General features: G+C 45.2%; 1 protein-coding gene across 4 annotated transcripts in view; it reads left to right on the top strand.

Annotated features, from left to right (window-relative positions):
• Positions 1–18,443, top strand: part of DDX42 (DEAD-box helicase 42) — a 459,832-nt gene that overhangs the window by 101,140 nt on the left and 340,249 nt on the right. For all 4 annotated transcript variants that reach the window (XM_069634107.1, XM_069634109.1, XM_069634108.1 and 1 more), the window contains one exon: positions 1,727–1,788. In XM_069634107.1, the coding sequence (XP_069490208.1) occupies positions 1,727–1,788 (62 nt within the window). The remainder of the gene's footprint in view (positions 1–1,726; positions 1,789–18,443) is intronic.

Below are 18,443 nucleotides of genomic sequence, written 5' to 3'. Positions count from 1 at the left end.
GAGTTGCAGCAGGCCTCTCTTCCAAGTTCTTCTTAGGATTCCTTGGTCCAGTGGTAGACTCTGCCTTCCAAGCCAAAAAGCCTTGCCTTTTTATGTAGGTTCCTCCTATACATTCCAGCCTAGCTGTCAGTCACCCAGCAGGGTGGCTGTCCTTGCCGGACAGCCAGCAGGCCAATCACCTATGAGTGCATTCCTATCTCCTAGGAGACTAAGCACAGGGAGTTTCGGGCACCTCCCTCGCTTCCTGCCCCCGCCAGGCACCCTGGAGCCAGCGCCAGCCTTCACTCGTAAATCCCTCCAAAGACAAAACAAAGGGGCCAAACCTGGTTTGGCGCGCTGAGTAAATCTCAAGAAGGACCTTTCCACAAAGTAATCGTGAAAAAAGACTGGGGCCATTTTGACAAAAATGGCACCCTTGGGTGCTTTTACTGTAGCTGCGAATGCAGCCAGCGATAAAAGCACACCACAGTAGTTAAAGGAAAGAGTAACACAAAAATGTTACATTAGGATCTAGACAAAGGGGATACGAAGTAACCCATCCAACACCCCATTGTAAGATGGTGTGTGCTGGGTCTAGAAAGTCAGTCAATTTCACTTCACTGCTCTTGGAAACAGTAGTTTATCCAAGAGAAGGTATGTAAACCTTGGGGAAATCTAGGACTTCCCTGTGCCACTGCATTGAAGGTGCTGTGTGACACAATTTAAAAGATGATGCCTTTGGGGTTTAAAAGGTTAACAATTAAAAGTCCTAAAATCCAGCGAAGGTGCTGGGGGTCTCTAAGGTAGAGAGGAATTAGAACATTTCTGAGAATTCTCCCCAACACCCCTCATTCTGGCAACCCTCTCAACCTTTCTATTCCCTGCCCACCATGTGTGCTTCATCATGCTGCCATACTTTCTCCCTACTACTGTAACTCCCCACCGCCGGACTTCAAAAAGACCAATGTCAAGGCAGTTTCTGTACAGCCCCCTTGTTTAGGGTTGAAATACAATGGATTACACCCTTGATGAAAAGAAAGCTGTTATAGCTGCCACCAACCTACTCCTTAAATCCATTGCAAGCTAATAAAATCACACATGGCCGCCACTGGGGTGTTTAAGATGCACCTGTGGGAATAGGAGCCATACGAGTGACCCAGGACCGTATACTTAATGTGTCTTGGGAGGATCGCTCAGGAGCAACATGCTTGCCTTGGAAGCAAGAGTATGCAGAGCAACACAGATTTGATCCCTGGGTACACGCTTAGGCATTTCTGGGTATTAAGTGCTTTATAAATGACCAATTAATAATAAACAATAGTTGTAATGGCAGGGGGGATGTAAGTAGAAGTCTTTCTGACCACCAAAATAGGTTGGTGATCCAAAAATAAAAATGGGGGAAAAGCGAAAAGTTTAAGGGACATAAAAAATAGCCATGAAGTCCCCAAAAGGGAAATTCTGTTGTGAACATCTATGCATTCAAATCGGCCCTTAATTGCCAACTCATCCTCCAGGGAAATGCACCCAGCTGATTACCCCCAACACATTGACGCCTGAATCATTACTTCCCCACAATTAAAGTCAACCTTTTTCCCATTACTAATTTTAGTTTTCGATTGTTACTATAGCACTACCCCTAGGTCCTTTGTCTGGTTTATGGATTGACCTAACTACTGTATGCATTCGCTGTGCATGTTAGTCTGAAGCGCAGTGTTCTACTAACCAATAAATACAAATGTTTGTTTAGGATCAAGCGGCCAGAGACATGAAACGGCTCGAGGAGAAAGACAAGGAAATCAAAAACTCCAAGTAAGTTTTCTTAAAGCTCATGAAAACATGGTGGGCACTGGTGTATATTCTATGCAGCTTTAAAGTTGATAGACTTCAGTATGGCGTAGGGATAAACGCTGATCTGCTTTGAAATGTGCATCATAAACATCTTGTGAAGTTGTAATAAAATTACGGTGTGTTTGTCTGCTTTACCTGCCTAGTCTTACACTATTAGAACTAGACAAAGTACTGCATTAAATGTGAGACTGCATCAACCAACACAGCGCAATGTTTCTAAAGGCCATTTAATGAGCTAACTTGTTACGTGTTCCTGGAATGACCTTTGACATCCATGCTCGAGCACGCGATCTTATTTGACGTATTAAGTGCAACTGTTTGCCCCATAATGCTTTTCACCATTGCAACCTCTAATACACGTAGAAGTTGTCCAAGCCGTGAACATGCAGTGCTCATCAGAGCAACAGTTCTTTGAGAGAATAGTTTAGATATAGTTAGGAACCTTCCTGCGGCCAATGTGCACAAGCTGAATTGTAAATACATTTCTATCTTTCAGTGTGTACCTGCTTTTATACTTGTAGTTCTGTCATTAAAACTCACTCTACCTGATCTTTTCCGGAATAGATCCTGCTGAGTTATGTCCCCTCAAGCACTTTGCTGCCTGGCAGCATTAAGTCGAGGAGGCGTTCTGCTTTTTACAAGCTCTTTTGCAGACCTGCTTTCTACATGTCTCATCTGTCACAGTTCCATATCCCCTTAAATACATCTATTTTCTTTCTGTTGGCCTGCAGGCAACACCTATCTAGCAGCCCTCTTTTGCCTACCATCCACTAGGCCTCCATTTCACGACCTAGCTCCTAAATTCTGCTAGAACTCGTTTCCCAGACACACTCCTGTGTATACCTTCTTTTTCTTCTAGTTCTCCATTTTTGTTAGTCATCTGAAGCAGATTCTCTTTAGTTCCTGCATACCTTTTTTTTTATTTTTTTTTTTTAAACAAGTTATCTGTGCTGCTACTTTCGTTTACTCACAGGGCAATACACCCAGATGGCATTTGCATATCCATATAACAGGGAAATTCATTTGGGCAATAAGCCAAAGCCGTGCAAACATGTCGAGCAAAAGCAATGCCTGAGTCAAACACACCATATGAGTAGTTGTGGAGAGGGGCAGGGAATGGGTGGTCTAGGACATGCAGATGACCATGTCGAACCAGAACTTCTTAATAATAATGAGCAGCTAGTTTAGAATCTTCCAAAGATAAATATGGCACACAGCTGAGGTGACCTAGGCAGGCAGATGAGGAAATGGGACCTAAGGAGAGATCCGGTCACTCGGATCATACTGTGAGCGACCTACTTAAGAGTCCTTAATCAGCACATTATTAGGAACCACCTACCCGGTTTGGGGCGGAGGGGGGAGGGAGAAACCGATCATTGAAAGGTGGTACTTCTTTGAGGAAGGGAAATGCAGTACAGACATGTCTTGAGCAATGATTGAGCATAGTAGGAACTGCAGCAGTAGAGGGGTGGACTGAGCAGGCAAGGCATCTGCTGGGAAGCCAAATCCTCTTCCAATTAATTGGGATGCACAAAGGTGAATGTATACAAGGGTTTCATCTACCAAAATTACAAAGTGGTAAATTACTTTGTGGTGGGTTTTATCGTGGGGGTAAAATAGAGCGGTATGGGTGGACAGATAGACGGTATAGAGTGGTGGGGAAACCAATGGGAGTTGGAAGGGTTATATGTGGGTGCCTTATGTAAAAGAAAAAGCCATAATGGAATCATTGACAAAGAAATGCCAGATTGTATGTATTGTCGCTGAAACCACATAGACCCATATTAAAACTTGTTGAAGTATATTTCCTACGTGGGTTTATTCTATATCCAGGTACACAAATTGGAGCACATCTTTGCTGTGCCATTGCTACAAAGCAAGATTTTTAAACTGGCTATTCTGACAGCAGGGCTCTGTTGCTAAGTTATTGCATACTTTCTTTGTATTGACCATACAGCTGGTAGTAATCCACTGTTTTCATGCTATCATGTAAGCCGACTTCGTTGTTAAACACATTGATTGGCAAGAACATGTTTTAGGTGTTGTGAAGACAGTGGTAAAGAAGCAATTCTAATTCAGTGTAAACCCAGTGCAAATCTTCAAATGGCTGCTAGCCTGTTAAACATCAAATTACATTAGGTATTTGAAGCAGGTGTCCGTTTCCTTATAGAATTATGTTCCCATTCCAAAAAGTCTCAAACGCAGGGCATGACGACTTCCTTCACAATTACATTTTGAAAATGAAAGTTCAGTCTGTTAGGATTTGTCATATGATTTTACCAAGGTGCAAGTTAATCTCAACACTTTGTGAACTAGTTTCTTGCACGCTACTTGACATGTCATATTGTACTGTTGATATACGTTTGTAATTTCAGTTCTCCAGTGTGGGATCTTCCATTGTCGCTTGCTTAAATGCCCTCTGATGTTAGAGGCAGCTCTCCAGTTACACATTTTCCTCTGCACAATAGGAGGTCATTGCATTTTGTTTCAGCCTATATGAATGTAAAAGGTTCCTAACTATGCTGCCCTTGGAAGTCATGTCTTTTTTTTCTTTTCTTCTCTTATTGCTGTAGTTGTGTTTGGACAATTGCCCATGCTTTACATCTTACACATTTTGACCGTATTTCTCATGCCATTGAGATTGCATTTAGTCACCATAGTTACATTATACTAGGGAGTTTCTCCCTCATTGTTTATATGGTATGACAATACACTTGAGTTTTCAATTGAACCAGTTGGTGCTGTGCGTGAATTGGTGTGTCTTCCGGCTAATGGCACTCAATCTTTGCCTAGTGAGGAAGTTAATCAGGAGCTGGTGGGAGTTTTGCCTGGTGAAGAAGTCGATTGTGAGACTTAGACATGTATGGCTTGCACCGGAATTGATTTCTGCTCAAAGTTGGAAAATCTGAATTTGGTCATGGCAATGCCAAGTATGTTGTGGACCCATTGTTACTTCTACTGGTCTAATGAATGCCCGATTTATGATACACCCAGGATCTTTGCTGTGAGCAGCCACTTGCTCACTAAATATCCTAAATTCTTTGAACAGCCAGTGGCGCGTAGTTTTAGAATATTACATTATTTGTTTTGGAAACTCAAAGGGACGTCGACTGGGTGTGTCGGTAATACTATCCCTAGTGTGACGTCCATTGTACCCATGGTCCTTCATGCGTCGAGGTCCCTCAGATTGTTTTTTTTTCCCACCATCGTAGTCGGATGCTAATTTGCAAAGTTCTTCAGGCTGATTCCTTTGACTAGAAAAAGTTTTGACTTTGTTACTATTCTTTCACTAGCTGCCCATCGCCCACTGCAAAAGCTGCCATCGTAGACGACCGAACAATCGTTTTGACGGACACTGACCGAGACCTACACAGGCCTGACAGGACCTCTGGCCTCCGTCCACACTCCCTACTGTGATGGGCATACTTTCTTATCCTTTTAGAGAATGCCTAATCTCTCCCCCTCATTTCCTTCTCTTTGCCGTGCTGCCTTTTCCACTAATCATGGAAAATGCACCTTTTTTAAATTCTGCCCCTCCTGCAATAGAAAGTACCCCTGGGTAGACACTCGCATGGTGTGTAACCAGTGTTTTCCACAGGATCACTCGGAAAAGAACTGCAAGCTCTTTTGCCCAAAGACATTGAAGGACCGTAGAACTAAACACTGGCTGCCCACGCCATACAGGCCGAGGCCTCGATTGACGTCGAGGGAGCTTTCAGTGATGGCAGTGTCTGCGTCCTAAGTGACGCTGAGGGTGTATGGAATTCGACACTCTCGCATGTGAGCCACTGACTCCATTAAGCACGCAGAGTATTGGGTAAGATTTTCATAGAAATGGTAAATCTTCCTGACCTGGGTCAACCCCAGAAGTTTTTGCTTTTATACCTCTCAGTGGGAACCTTTTTCCACACTCGCAGAATCTTTTACTCTTTTTATGGGTGTCATTTTTTAGACTCTCCATAGTGTCTAAAGTTATCCTTTTTAACAACTTTTTGGCAATAAGTGCTGCTTGTTGCTGGGTTGCCCTACGGGGCTCCCCTTTTAACTTTCTCTGGCTAACCTTTAGAGAACTAAAGTTACCAATGGTAGAAAGGATCTTTGGATCCCTTTTACATCTTGTAAGGTGAAACCAGCACACACCCCCTTATGTGGAATGGTGGGGAGATGGAATGCATCCCCTTTCACACTTAAACTGTAACCATTCTGTTACAGGGACAAGCTTACTTTCAATGGCTGGTGGCAGTGATACTGTGTATTAAATTGGTGCACCTTACTGCGGGCTGTCTTTACAGCTGCAGACACAGCAGTTGCTGGAAATCGTCTCGGCTGCTTTTCCTTCATCCTCTTTGGTTTTGGTTCCAGTGGTCGACTTGTCTTCAGCTTCCAGATTCAGTGTATTTAACAGGAACTACAGCACAACTTCTGTATTCTCTTCCTGCATTTTACTACTAGGGGCGGTCTGGTTGTCCAATCAGGACCGCCAGCCAAGACCCCTCCGACGTACCCCTCCTTCACCCCCCCACTTGGATTTGTCACCTTTCAGGCAAGGAGGAAGACAAAGGGCTGTGGAGTTTTGGACTCCTCCCTCGCTTCCTGCCTTCAGACAGACTGGAGCCTGGGTGGGGAGTCCATGGGACTCCTGCCGAAGATAATGGCGCAAAAGAATTTCCCGCCCTGGATGTTAGGAGAAGGAAGGACAAGAAACACTAAAATGGCAAAAAAAAGAAGACTCCCATTTTGATAAAAATATGCAAACAGTCCACTGTGAAGGAGCACCAAATTAGTAAATGGTATCACTGCCACCAGCCATTGAAGGTAAGCTTGTCCCTGTAACAGAATGGTTACAGTTTTAGTGTGAAAAGGGGATGCATTCCATCTCCCCACCATTCCACATAAGGGGGCGTGTGCTGGTGTTTTAGTGTGAAAAGGAGATTCATTGCATCTCCTCAGCACTCCACATAAGGTGGGGTATGCTGGTTTCACCTAATGTAAAATGTAAAAGGGATCCAAAGATCTTTTCTATCCTTGAACTATAGTTCTCACAAGGTTAGTCAGAGAAAGTTAAAAGGGGACCCCAAGGGGCAACCCATCAACAGGCAGTATGTGCCAAAAGTTGTCAGAGGATAACATTAAAAAGGCACCACGGAGAGTCTAAAAAAATGACACCATAAAGAGTAAAAGACTGAGTGTGGAAAAAGGTTCCCATTCTCTGAGGTATAAGGACAAATAATCCACTAGTAAAGCAAAAAAGTTCTGGGGTTGATGCAGGTCAGGAAGATTTATCATTACTATGAAAATCTTACCTAACGCACACTTCACACCAAGCAAACATCCCACGGCTGACCGACCGCGCTGTCGACCATTGAAAGCCACACAGTGTCAAAGAAAAGGTCCTCAAACATCCCTGTCCCCCTCTGCCATGACAGGCTTCAGAAACAGACACACAAGTCGGTTTCTGAGACTGCGCATACAACTGACACCCTTTCACACGCCAAAAGGCATGCGTGGAAAGGCACTTCGGCTCCTTGCATTACATCAAAAATCAGACCTCCCTTAAACACGTCCCGGGCCCGCTTCAAACTTAACTAAAAAGTCGACACCTCTACTGTCTAAGCCCTCCACTTCCCAAGATAGTGATGCCTCTCAATCGAAGGACACCCCTACCCCCTTAGACACACTTTCAGGGACCATGCACCACAAGGAGCTTACACCCCTACAGGACACTCCCCAGGGAGTAAAGGGTATTGTGAGGAAAATGTCCTTTTGTAGACTTCATGGATCGGCACCATGCAGAACTATTTAACCTTCAGGGCCAATCACATACAGGTGTAGCTAGGGATGAACCAGCAGCCAAGAAATCACGACTGGACAATTTTCATCCCAGCACCTCCACCCAGGCTACCCCTCAGCTCTCCTCTCCTCTCCTCTCAAGACTTATGTTTTGTATACTGTTAGGCCAGATTGGATGCAGTAACCCTATGGGAGACTACACTAGCCATGTCCTCTGGGTAATGGGTAACCCGCCTAATGGTATAGGTCTGTACTACACAAGTTGGTAGTGACTGAGCAGCCAGACTTCTCAAGATAGGTACATGTGAGCTGTAGAGATGTAACACTGAGATTCACAATTGCAAGTATCCAAATAACACTTCTACTTTTCTAGTAAAATAATTAACGGTTGGTTTTAAATGAGCCTTTTTAAAAAGGGCAAGATGCAATAATATAAAAATACACTTCATAACACTTCCTCACATTTAAGATAAGCAAGTAGATCCATTTTGGGATGCCACACACCCACTTCTTGCACCCTGAGGTGACTTCAATCACTAGGACACTGTTGGCATTGATGTATCACTTTTTACCCTTAATACAATTCAAAGGTTGGGGAAGGAAAAAGGTTAACAGGTTCTCGGAGCATGTGAATACTTTACACACTCCCAATGAAGTCTAAGTTAGACCTTTCCCAGCAATAAAAGTTAAACGTGTGCACCGCCTATGAGGGACAGTTAAAACCAAAGAGAGTCAATGGGTCAGAAGAGCGTGCAGGGAGCCAGGACCGCCAAAGCTAATTTGAACAATGTCTAGGGAGCCGAGGCACTTCTTCAGATAGCGCAAAAGTCTTGCACAATGTTTTAAGAGAGTTTGTAGAAAAAGAATCCCCATTGGGGCCACAAGCTGTTAGGCTTGTGAAATGCAGAGCTGGAATCAACTCAGCAAAAAGTAGCTACTGCAAGTCTCCAGTGAGAACAAACATGCTACAGATACAAGAGGTAAGTACCCCTTAGTCAAGACAATACCTTAGGTTTGAAGAAGAGGATCCTCCTGGCTTCAGTTCTGGTTGCAGTCTTGCAGATCCTGGGTTCTTAGGCATCAGTCGTGGGGACAAGAGGGAGGAAGTTTGAAGGTCAGCGGCGGCTATGGACTCTCTTCACATCAACGGCACTTCGCGGTTTCAGCTACTGGCAAATAGCACCACTGCGGTTCTTTGATACTTGATGGGCTTCCCTTGCTTCTGGGGTTCAGCACTCTGAGGTGGGTCAGGCCTGGGTCACCCTGCTTCAGGAGGGTCCTCAGGATCTTCCTGGAGCTCTGGTCCGGATTAAAGACGATGCACTCTATTCTGCGTTTCCTGGCTCCTGGCAATCTGTTCCAGCAGCAGCAAAGAAGTACAGCCAGCAGGGAAAGGTCTACCAGCACAGTTCATCTTGGGGTCAGTTGGTCCCACCAACCCAAGGGAAGAATTTGTCAGTTCCAGTCTGGAGTTGGAGCTTCAGCACTCCAGCAGGGTTTCACTGGGTAGTTCAACGCTCCAGCAGGGTGCAGCAAGCTACTCTTCCAGTTTACTTTGTCTGTTTTCGTCCAGTGGTTGACTCTGCCTTCTGTTCAAGAGACCTTGCCTTTTATGCAAGTTTTTCCCATTCATGCACAGCTTAGCTGTCACTCACACAGCAGGGTGGCTATCCTGCAAGGACAGCCAGCCAATCAGAATTGGCTGCATACAGGTAACCAAGGAGACTAAGCACAGGGATTTTCGGACACCTCTTGCTTCCTGCCCTGCCAGATACACTGGAGCCGAGTGCTATATTGCTGCTGAGGTTTAAGCCTGCGGTAAAATCGCACAATGGTAGGAAAATTAAACCGCTGCCACCAACCATTACAAGTAGTGGGGGGTAACATAAAAAATGTTACATGAGTAAGTAGGAAACAGGTCGTCTAACCCCCAGTACTTCCACATTGATGGGGTGTACTGGACCTACATAGGAAAAATGGGTAAGTAAAGTCAATTTCACTTTACTACTCTTGAGAACAGTAGTTCACCCAAGAGAAGGTGTTCAAACCCTATGAGAAATCCAAAGGACTTCTGTGACGCTGCACTGAGGGTGATTTGTGTCCATACACAACATAGATGCCTATGGAGTTTGTCAGACTCCAAAACAAAAGAAACAGTCCAGATCAGATCAAAATTACATGAGTGAGGAAAAAGGTCTCACTCAATCCAGGATGAAAATTAAGTCTGAGTCCAGCAAGAGAGCTGGGTGTCTCTAACGTTGAAGGGAATTAGCACAGAAATGAGACTTCTCTCTAACAGACACCTCAGGTTCACTCAATCCTGACTCTCAAGGAGAATAAGGGGACCAACATGACTGTGACCAGGGTGACTAAGACCAATATCACGATGACGTCTGTCATCCAATCACCAGACCATCAAGAGCAACCAGTGGCGAAGTCCCCAGTCGACATCCAACTCCAGTATGAGCTGCTCCTCCAGACATTTCAACATAGTCACCCAGGAGGCCCAAGTTGATAAAGACTTTGCCTGAGACATTCCTGGAGATGAGAAGTCGGCAACCCAATTTATTTCCCTGCTGCAATCTATTCAGAGACTCATTCAACATCCTCTCCTAATGCCAAACCTTAGTTGAGTCGCCAATCCCTGCATCGTGAAAGTGTTCAGACTGGCCCCTACTGACCCTCTATAGATCAGGGGTCAGCTGAAATCCGACTCCCTGGTGGTTACTACAACTAGAAAAAGGGCAAGCACACCTCCTAGCCTCTGCAGAGGCTCCACCAGATAGAGTAAAAAGATTTACACTTTTGGCAGAAAGGTGGCTGCCTATCAAACTATGATAGCCAACAATACTACCCTGGCTAGCTACAGTTGCCATAAGTGGGGCAAACTACTACTACAATTGACAGTCCCAGAGCCCCTAAAAATCTCAGCTCCTGAAGACTGAAACCGAAGGCAAGCAGGTGGCCAAACTGCATCCTGAGTAACCTGGATGCTGCAGACCACGCAGGCCTTATCATAGCTGAAGGCATGCTCATTAAGCGTCATGCCTGGCTTAGGTAATCCAGTTTTAAACTTGAAACGCAAGCCACGTTACTCAACATGCCTATTAAACCAAATGCACTGTTCGGTAAAGCGGCTGAGGATGCCCTTAAAAGCGGCAATGAGAAGTATGAGACAGTAAAATCTCTTGGGCAACTGTCCAACAAGTAGTTTGTGCAGAGGGGGGGTCTTTCAAAACAAAACAGTTCCGTGGGCAGGGCCCACACTGCTCCAGTTAGGGGCAAGGTAGCCAATCTACATCATGGGGCACCTCGCAGGGACACTCCTCCACCACCAATTTTCAAATAGACTATAAAAGATCAAGGAGCAGAGGTAGTGCTTCCTCTGCAAGTGGGTCCACCCCTCCCAAACAATTATGCTGCTCCATGCCCCCTCCCATGCCACTCCAGTAGGAGGTTGCATCTTGCACGTCACCCACGCATGGGAGGGGGATAACCTCAGACATGTGGGTGTTATCCTCTGTGGCCTGGGGGATACTGTATATAACTTTTAAAAAGACCATCCAACCACCCGCCGAAACAAAGAAAATCGACACAAGAGGAAAAACTCATATTACTGAAGGAGGTGGAAACACTGCTGGAAAATGACGCCATAGACCTGGTAAACCAGGGTATTTATTCAACCTACTTCCTTGTGCTAAAGAAAGACCTAACAATGCGTCCAGTACTAGACCTGCACCCAGCAAACACATATGTCAAGCCACAAACATGTTGCATGACAGCTTTTCAGGAATTGATTCCCCTTCTAAAGCAGGGCAACTTCATGGCAACATTGGACATGAAAGATGCATACTTTCATATTTCAATGTTCCCAGCGCACAGAAAACACCTTCACTTCAGATAGCTGGAGAACAGTACCAATTCAAAGTGCTCCCCTTCGGCATAGCCTTGCCTTCAAGAGTGTTGCCATAAGTACTAGCAGTAGTGGCGGTGCACCTACGCAGAGTCTCATCCCAGTGTACCCTTACCTGGACGACTAGCTGATAACAGGGGAGACCACTCAAATTTGCAAATTCAACACCCAGTGAACACTCAACCTTCTGTTCCAATTGGGTCTCTACATCGAGAAGAAATCAAGTCTCATACCCAGTCATCAAACAAAACCATTCCTGGGTGCAATTATAAATGCAAGAGAAGGTCTAGTCTTCCCCCTCAAACGAGTTCAGAACCTGCTGCTACTAATTACTCACTATTTAGCCGGTCGCCAGATAACAATATGCAAAGCAATACACCTACTCGTTATGATGACCTCATGCATCTACCTAGTTCCAGACATGCAACGATGCATGCACTCAATGCATGGGTGGTTAACAAAACGACGGTCTCAGGCAAGCGGACCATGGGACAATCTAGCTGTTTAGCTAACCCTGGTAAAGGCTCTTCACTGGTGACTGCAAAGACAATTTATTGAAAGGAAAACCTTTTTGCAATCTACCAGTTCAAGCGAGACTAACGATGGATGCCTCACTCTCCGGATTGAGAGCCCATTTCCTTCACCACACAGCTCATGGGCAATGGTCGCACACCACAGCCCAAAACCACATCAACCTTGTAGATCTTCTAGCACTTCTCAATGCTCTGTAATCTTTCCAGCAGCATCTACTATGTCAGACAGTACAAGCCCTCACAAACAGCACCACTGCCATGTTCTACCTAAATAAAAATGGAGGAACACACTGCAGTCTAAGATACAAGTATGTCAAAGACATAAGAATAAATCCAGGACAATGCGCCCTTTAAGGTTGAATTTTATTAATTTTCCAATTTACGAACATCCAATATTTAACGTTCGCCCTTATAGTGATAACACGTGTTTCGGCCCCATGTGGCCTTTCTCAATTCAGGGCTAGTGCGGTCATACTAATAATGACAGACATTTATGAAGGGAAAATACGCAATATTAAATAAGAGTCAAGTATTTGTGATGCCAAACCAACAAAACAAATGGACAGTATCATGTGTTGCAACATCCAGTTAAAAACAACAAATCCCCATGATCAATTAAGAGAAACATCATAATCAACAAAAAAATAGAGAAATAATTGGCATCATTACAAATAAATAAATAGCAAACAGGACATACATATATGATGTTAATGGGGCAAAGAGAGAAAAAGGGGAGGTAAGGGGGAAAAGACAAACACAAATACAGAGACAAGAGATGGGTAATCAGTTAGTCACGGTTTGTCTCAGGCTTGAGTTTGTAATTGGAACAAAAGCTTCTGAATAAGCTAATTTACCCACACCGGGGTGTGAGTATCTCCTCTTGCGATAGAAATATGTTGGGCCAAATCCCATTTATATATAATCTATTGTCAAAACAAATTGTATTTTTAGTTCCAAATCCTGCATCAAATATTTGTATTATGAAAATGATATTTTATAGGGGCAGACCATTGTGCACATGTCCCATTTATTATGTATAAGTATTAAGCACTAATCTTATACCTTATTTTAGTCTCAGTCCATAAGAATAGAGATTACTATCCAGGTATGTTCATCTTAACCACTCTTATACTTGTGACACTGTTAGAAAATCGTATCCTGTTAGTGTGCTAATTAGGCTTCAAATGCTGTGAGTAAGCATCTTCTAATGGAGTAGAAGCTATCTATTTGAATAACTTCGTATTAGATGCATAAGTTATTATGTATTAACGAACGTTTCAAATGTGCGACAACATAGTAATTTGTTTGGTTAGAAACCATCGCTCTATATTCACTCGTGTTGTGATCTTATATCGGACATTTCTAAAGTTCATGGCGAGAAATTAACTGGGCCCAAAGGCCAGAGTAAAACGATACATCACTGCGCGAGGGCAGCGAACACCACTCACCTTCTAAGCAGAACTGGAATCACTTGTGTTGGCTTCGTACACAGAAGCCGGCCGCCATTTTGGGACTATTTATTCAGTTCCCATGGCGACACGACACCAAGTCCACTGCTTGGCTTTCGTTGCTAAGTAACCGGTGCGCGGACTGAAAATCCCAGCACAGAGCTCCAAATCTGCCCGTGGTTGCACACGTATGAGTGCTCAATATAGCACGAAAACAGGTCATATTAAGCAAACTGCGTTCTGAGACAGGTTTCACATTTTCAAAGATGTCCAAATTATTATGTTATAAATTGGTTGGCAGAGTATTTCACATTTACATATTCCCATCAGGCTAGTCCAAGCGACATGTCTCAGTACTTAGTCTGCATGAATGACTGCCTTAAAGGTATATACCCATTAAACTCCTCTGTTGTATTGTTTACCTAAGGTATCCAAATTATTCTAACTTACATATTTCTGTAGCGTGAGAGCATGTACATTCCATTGTATACTTAAAGGTATGGTCTAGTAAACATTTTTATTTAAAAAATAGATAGGCCACATATAAAAAAAAAAATACTAGCATTCTCCGTTTTAAAACTTCCTATGTAAAATTTTGAGCTATTCAAGCTCAAAATTTACAAAAGCAAGCACAGGGGCGCAGCCATTTTGTGAAATGGAGGCCCTCCTGTGCTGGCTTTTGCTTTTGCGGCACTAATGAAGGAAAAGCCAGTCAGCTGTAGTAAACAAAGGCTACCGCTGGCTGGCTTTCCCTTCATTAGTGCTGTAGGCGGAGGACGGGGACCGGAGACCAGAGCAGGAAAGCTGCAGCTGAATCTCGGTAAGTGCTATTTATTTATTTTACAAAAAATAAGCACTAGCTGCGGTTTTTTTTCTAAGTTTTCCGGGCTGGAGGAGCCCGGAAAACCTAGAAATAAAACCGCAGCTTTAAAAACGTATTTATGTTTGCGGTCGCCTTTGAAGCGACCGCAAACATAAATACAACGTTATTGTGTTGGAAAACGTTGCGTTTTTTCTTTCCAACACAACCGCGTGTGTTTCTGCCTGCTGTGGCTATCACATTGGGTCTCCGGTGCTCCCAGGGGGGAGCCCGAGAGACCCAAATGGGAAATGCTAAATGCTGAGTTGTCTGCCTAAATCTGCTTTCCCATTTGGGGCTCTCGGGCTCCCCGTGGGGAGCCCGAGAGCCCCAAATGGTAAAGCAGATCAGGCAGAAACAACGGGGTTGTGTTGGAAAACGCTGCGGTTTTTCTTTCCAAGTTTCTCAGGCTCCTCCGAGCCGGAGGAGCCTGAGAAACTTGGAAAGAAAAACCGCAGCGTTTTCCAACACAATAACGTTGTATTTGTTTGCGGTCGCTTCAAAAGCGACCTCAAACATAAATACGTTTTTAAAGCTGCGGTTTTATTTCTAAGTTTTCCGGGCTCCTCCAGCCCGGAAAACTTAGACAAAAAAACGCAGCTAGTGCTTATTTTTTGTAATATAAATAGCACTTACCGAGATTCAGCTGCAGCTTTCCTGCTCTGGTCTCCGGTCCCCGTCCTCCACCTACAGCACTAATGAAGGGAAAGCCACCCAGCGGTAGCCTTTATTTACTACAGCTGGCTGGCTTTTCCTTCATTAGTGCCGCAAAAGCCAGCACAGGAGGGCCTCCATTTCACAAAATGGCTGCGCCCATGTGCTTGCTTTTGCGAATTTTGAGCTTGAATAGCTCAAAATTTTACATAGGAAGTTTTAAAACGGAGAATGCTAGTATTTTTTTTTTTTATGTGGCCTATCTATTTTTTAACTAAAATGTTTTACTAGACCATCCCTTTAATGCAAATGGTTATTCCAAGAACATTGGAGAGTGTCGGTGGCAAATAAGCATTATGTAAAGACAAAATTATTTATCCTTCGTGTAACTCATAATTATTTAACACAAAATAAACCATTTCTGGTCCAATACAAAATAGAAAAAAAACAGATAAAAAATGAGACAAAATAAAGTAAGCAAATGGTATTGGAGCATCATTGGCATATAAATGTTTTTGACGCAACAAACTTTTTCAGATCCAGTGCAAAGGAAGGGGTAAAGGTGAAAAAATTAAATTATTTGGCATATAATAAGTAGAGTAAGCACATTGCAGTAAATCATCACATATATATGTATTTCTGAGGCTTGTGGAATCTGCTTAGATCACATGCTGTGCATAGGCCGACATCTAGTGGAAGCTGCGGAGTATTACAGTTTGTTTTTCGAAAGTCGAAAATGGGCGTCGACACAGGCGTGCCAGTAATACTATCCCTAGTGTGACGTCCACTGTACCCAAGATCCCTCACGCGTCTAGGATCCTCAGATTGTTTTTTTCCGCCATACTGGTCGGAAGCATCTTGCGGAGTTCCCTGGCCTTAGCCATACTTTTGCTGTTATTATAATTATAATTCTTATTCATTCCCTTCCCCACCCCAACGTCGACCCTCGACCTCGACGACGGCTGGAGAAGTCATCGACCGTCGACTGCTGCACGACGGATCTGGGCCTCGGAAGGCCGCTGGCCTCGGCCCGGGCCTAGTAGGCCGCTGGCCTCGGCCCTTACAAGTAGGGAGAGTGGGGGGTGGTACATACTCTTCACTCTTGATATATAGTTACATTTTATATATTCCTACACTTAGCAGCCCGCTGCCTTAAGGTGCGTATGGAGGGTACCCCTTTTCAATTCTGCCCCAAGTGCAATCGCAAATACCCTTGGGTCGACAGGCACGCCACGTGCAATCTCTGCTTGCCGAGGGATCACCCCGAAGCGAACTGCAGAGCGTGTAGTAGGTTTAAACCTAAGACACTTAAGGACCGTTCGACAAAGCGTTGGGCCCACCACGCCAGGCAGGAGGCCATGGCAGCGGAGGGCGCCTTCAGCGATGGCAGCAACGCCGTACTTTCGGACGGCGAGGGCATTACGGCGTCGAAAGACAGCCGGCGAGCGCAGGTCCCCGACCTCGGAAGGTCGTCCGGCAGGGCGGCTATGGGGAAGACCCCCGGCGACGCAAGCGCTACACACCTAACACACACTAAACACACTAAGACCAACCGGACCTCGACGACGTCAACTTCCCGGAAAGAGGCACAAAAAGAACGGTCCGACTCGGTGTCCTCTGGGCGCTCTCGATCGAGATCACCTCACGACGCAAGGCAATCATCCACTCTTGCCAAGAGTGCCTCGCTACACACATTAACGGAAGTTCGATCGTCGGGAGACGAAGACGACTTCCACCCCCAGGCCGCGCTCCAAGATACCGAGACCGCGGTTAACACCAGTGAGGCCCCACGAAAGCACACAGATACCTCTCCAGACCCTCGGCGCCAGGCGTCGAAAGTCTCTGGGGCCTCCAAGGGACAGGGAAAACATTTTTCCACGCACGGGGAGGGGGGGAAACAGCGGAAAGCACAGCCTTCCACTCCTGTAAAGCCATCCTCTCACCCTATGCAGACAAGCAAACACAAGTCTACCCTTGAAAAGTCCCATAAATCATCACCTACTAAAGTAATACCCTGTTCCAGGGAATGGTCCAGTGAAGACATAGACAGGGTTATGTCTAGGATGTCTTCCTTGGCTGATTTTTATGATAAGAACCCAGAACATTTTCTTTCATATAACCCTCAAGGGGCCACACCCTCAGGCTCCTCCGATCCTATCCCGCTAAGTAAAAAGCCCCGGTTCGAAAGACCTGAACCCTTCGAGGTTCAGCCTTACTCCACTCCATATTCTACTCCACTCCCCAGTTACCAGGGACAAGTTTTCCCTGAAGAGGACCAGGAGTTTGAAATTATGGAAGAACAAACCGGGACAGATTACTATGCAGAGGATGAGGACCTGGAGGAGGGAGAAAATGAGCAGGAAATTTACAGAGTAGATTCCCCAGTACAAAGCGAAGCCCCAGTTACCGACTCTCCAGTTGATAACCAGCCCCTCCTTAACGAGGTTCTCGCTCGAGCAGCGGAACATTTCCACATCGACACCCACGGTGTACAGGAGGAAAGGGACTTCGCGGAGGAGTTTGTAGGAGAAAGGAGACCGGTCGCTCAGACCATCCCTATCCTCAAATCCATCCAACGAAGAATAGATCCTTCCCTGGTGAATCCTAACCTCACCAGAGCTGTCAACCCCAGAATTGAAAAGATTTTCCGGGCAGCCCAGTCTGACCCTCTGTATATAAGGGGACATCTTAAACCAGATTCCCTAGTGGTTACCAACACTAGAAAAAGGGCTGGCACGCCCTTATCTTCATCAGAAGCTCCTCCCGACAAGGAGAGCAAAAAACTTTACGGGTTTGGCAGGAAGGTAGCCTCAACGTCCGCCTACCAAGCAAGGATTGCGAATTCCACCACCCTGTTGGCTAGTTACAATTGCCATCAATGGGAAGAAGTCGCGGCGCTCATTGCCTCTGCTCCAGAACCGTTAAAGGGCCAGCTGGCTCGGATCTCGGCAGAGGGGAGAGCCGTGTCTGGTTGCATTTTAAAAGCAACTTTCGACGCCGCTGACAACGCAGGGAGATTGATAGCAGAAGGTACTGTTATCAAGAGACATGCGTGGTTACGGCAGTCGGGATTCAAGACAGAAACCCAGGCTTCTTTAATAGACAAGCCAGTGGAACCCGACCTATTGTTTGGGAAAGCGGTCGAAGACGCACTTAAAAATGCCAAAGATGAATATGAGACTCTCAAATCCCTTGGCCAGCTTACCAACAAACCCCCTAACCAGAGGGGGAACAGTAATTTTCGTCGCCCACGCGGCCAAAATTCACAAAGAGGCAACTATGCCCAGGGACAGGGTACACAATGGAATAACAACCAGCAGTCTACCCAGAGTTACGGCAGGGGTAACAAGAGAGGTCGTGGAAGAGGCAGAGGCAGCCCCAACAAGGGAGGTGGCACGCCTCCGCCAAAACAGTGACGC

The sequence above is a fragment of the Ambystoma mexicanum genome, chromosome 13 (assembly GCF_040938575.1).
Source record: "Ambystoma mexicanum isolate Mex_15411 chromosome 13, UKY_AmexF1_1, whole genome shotgun sequence".
In the NCBI taxonomy this organism is placed as follows: domain Eukaryota; kingdom Metazoa; phylum Chordata; class Amphibia; order Caudata; family Ambystomatidae; genus Ambystoma; species Ambystoma mexicanum.
Note: the sequence above shows the minus strand (reverse complement) of the source record. Positions and strands in the feature narration are given on the sequence as shown.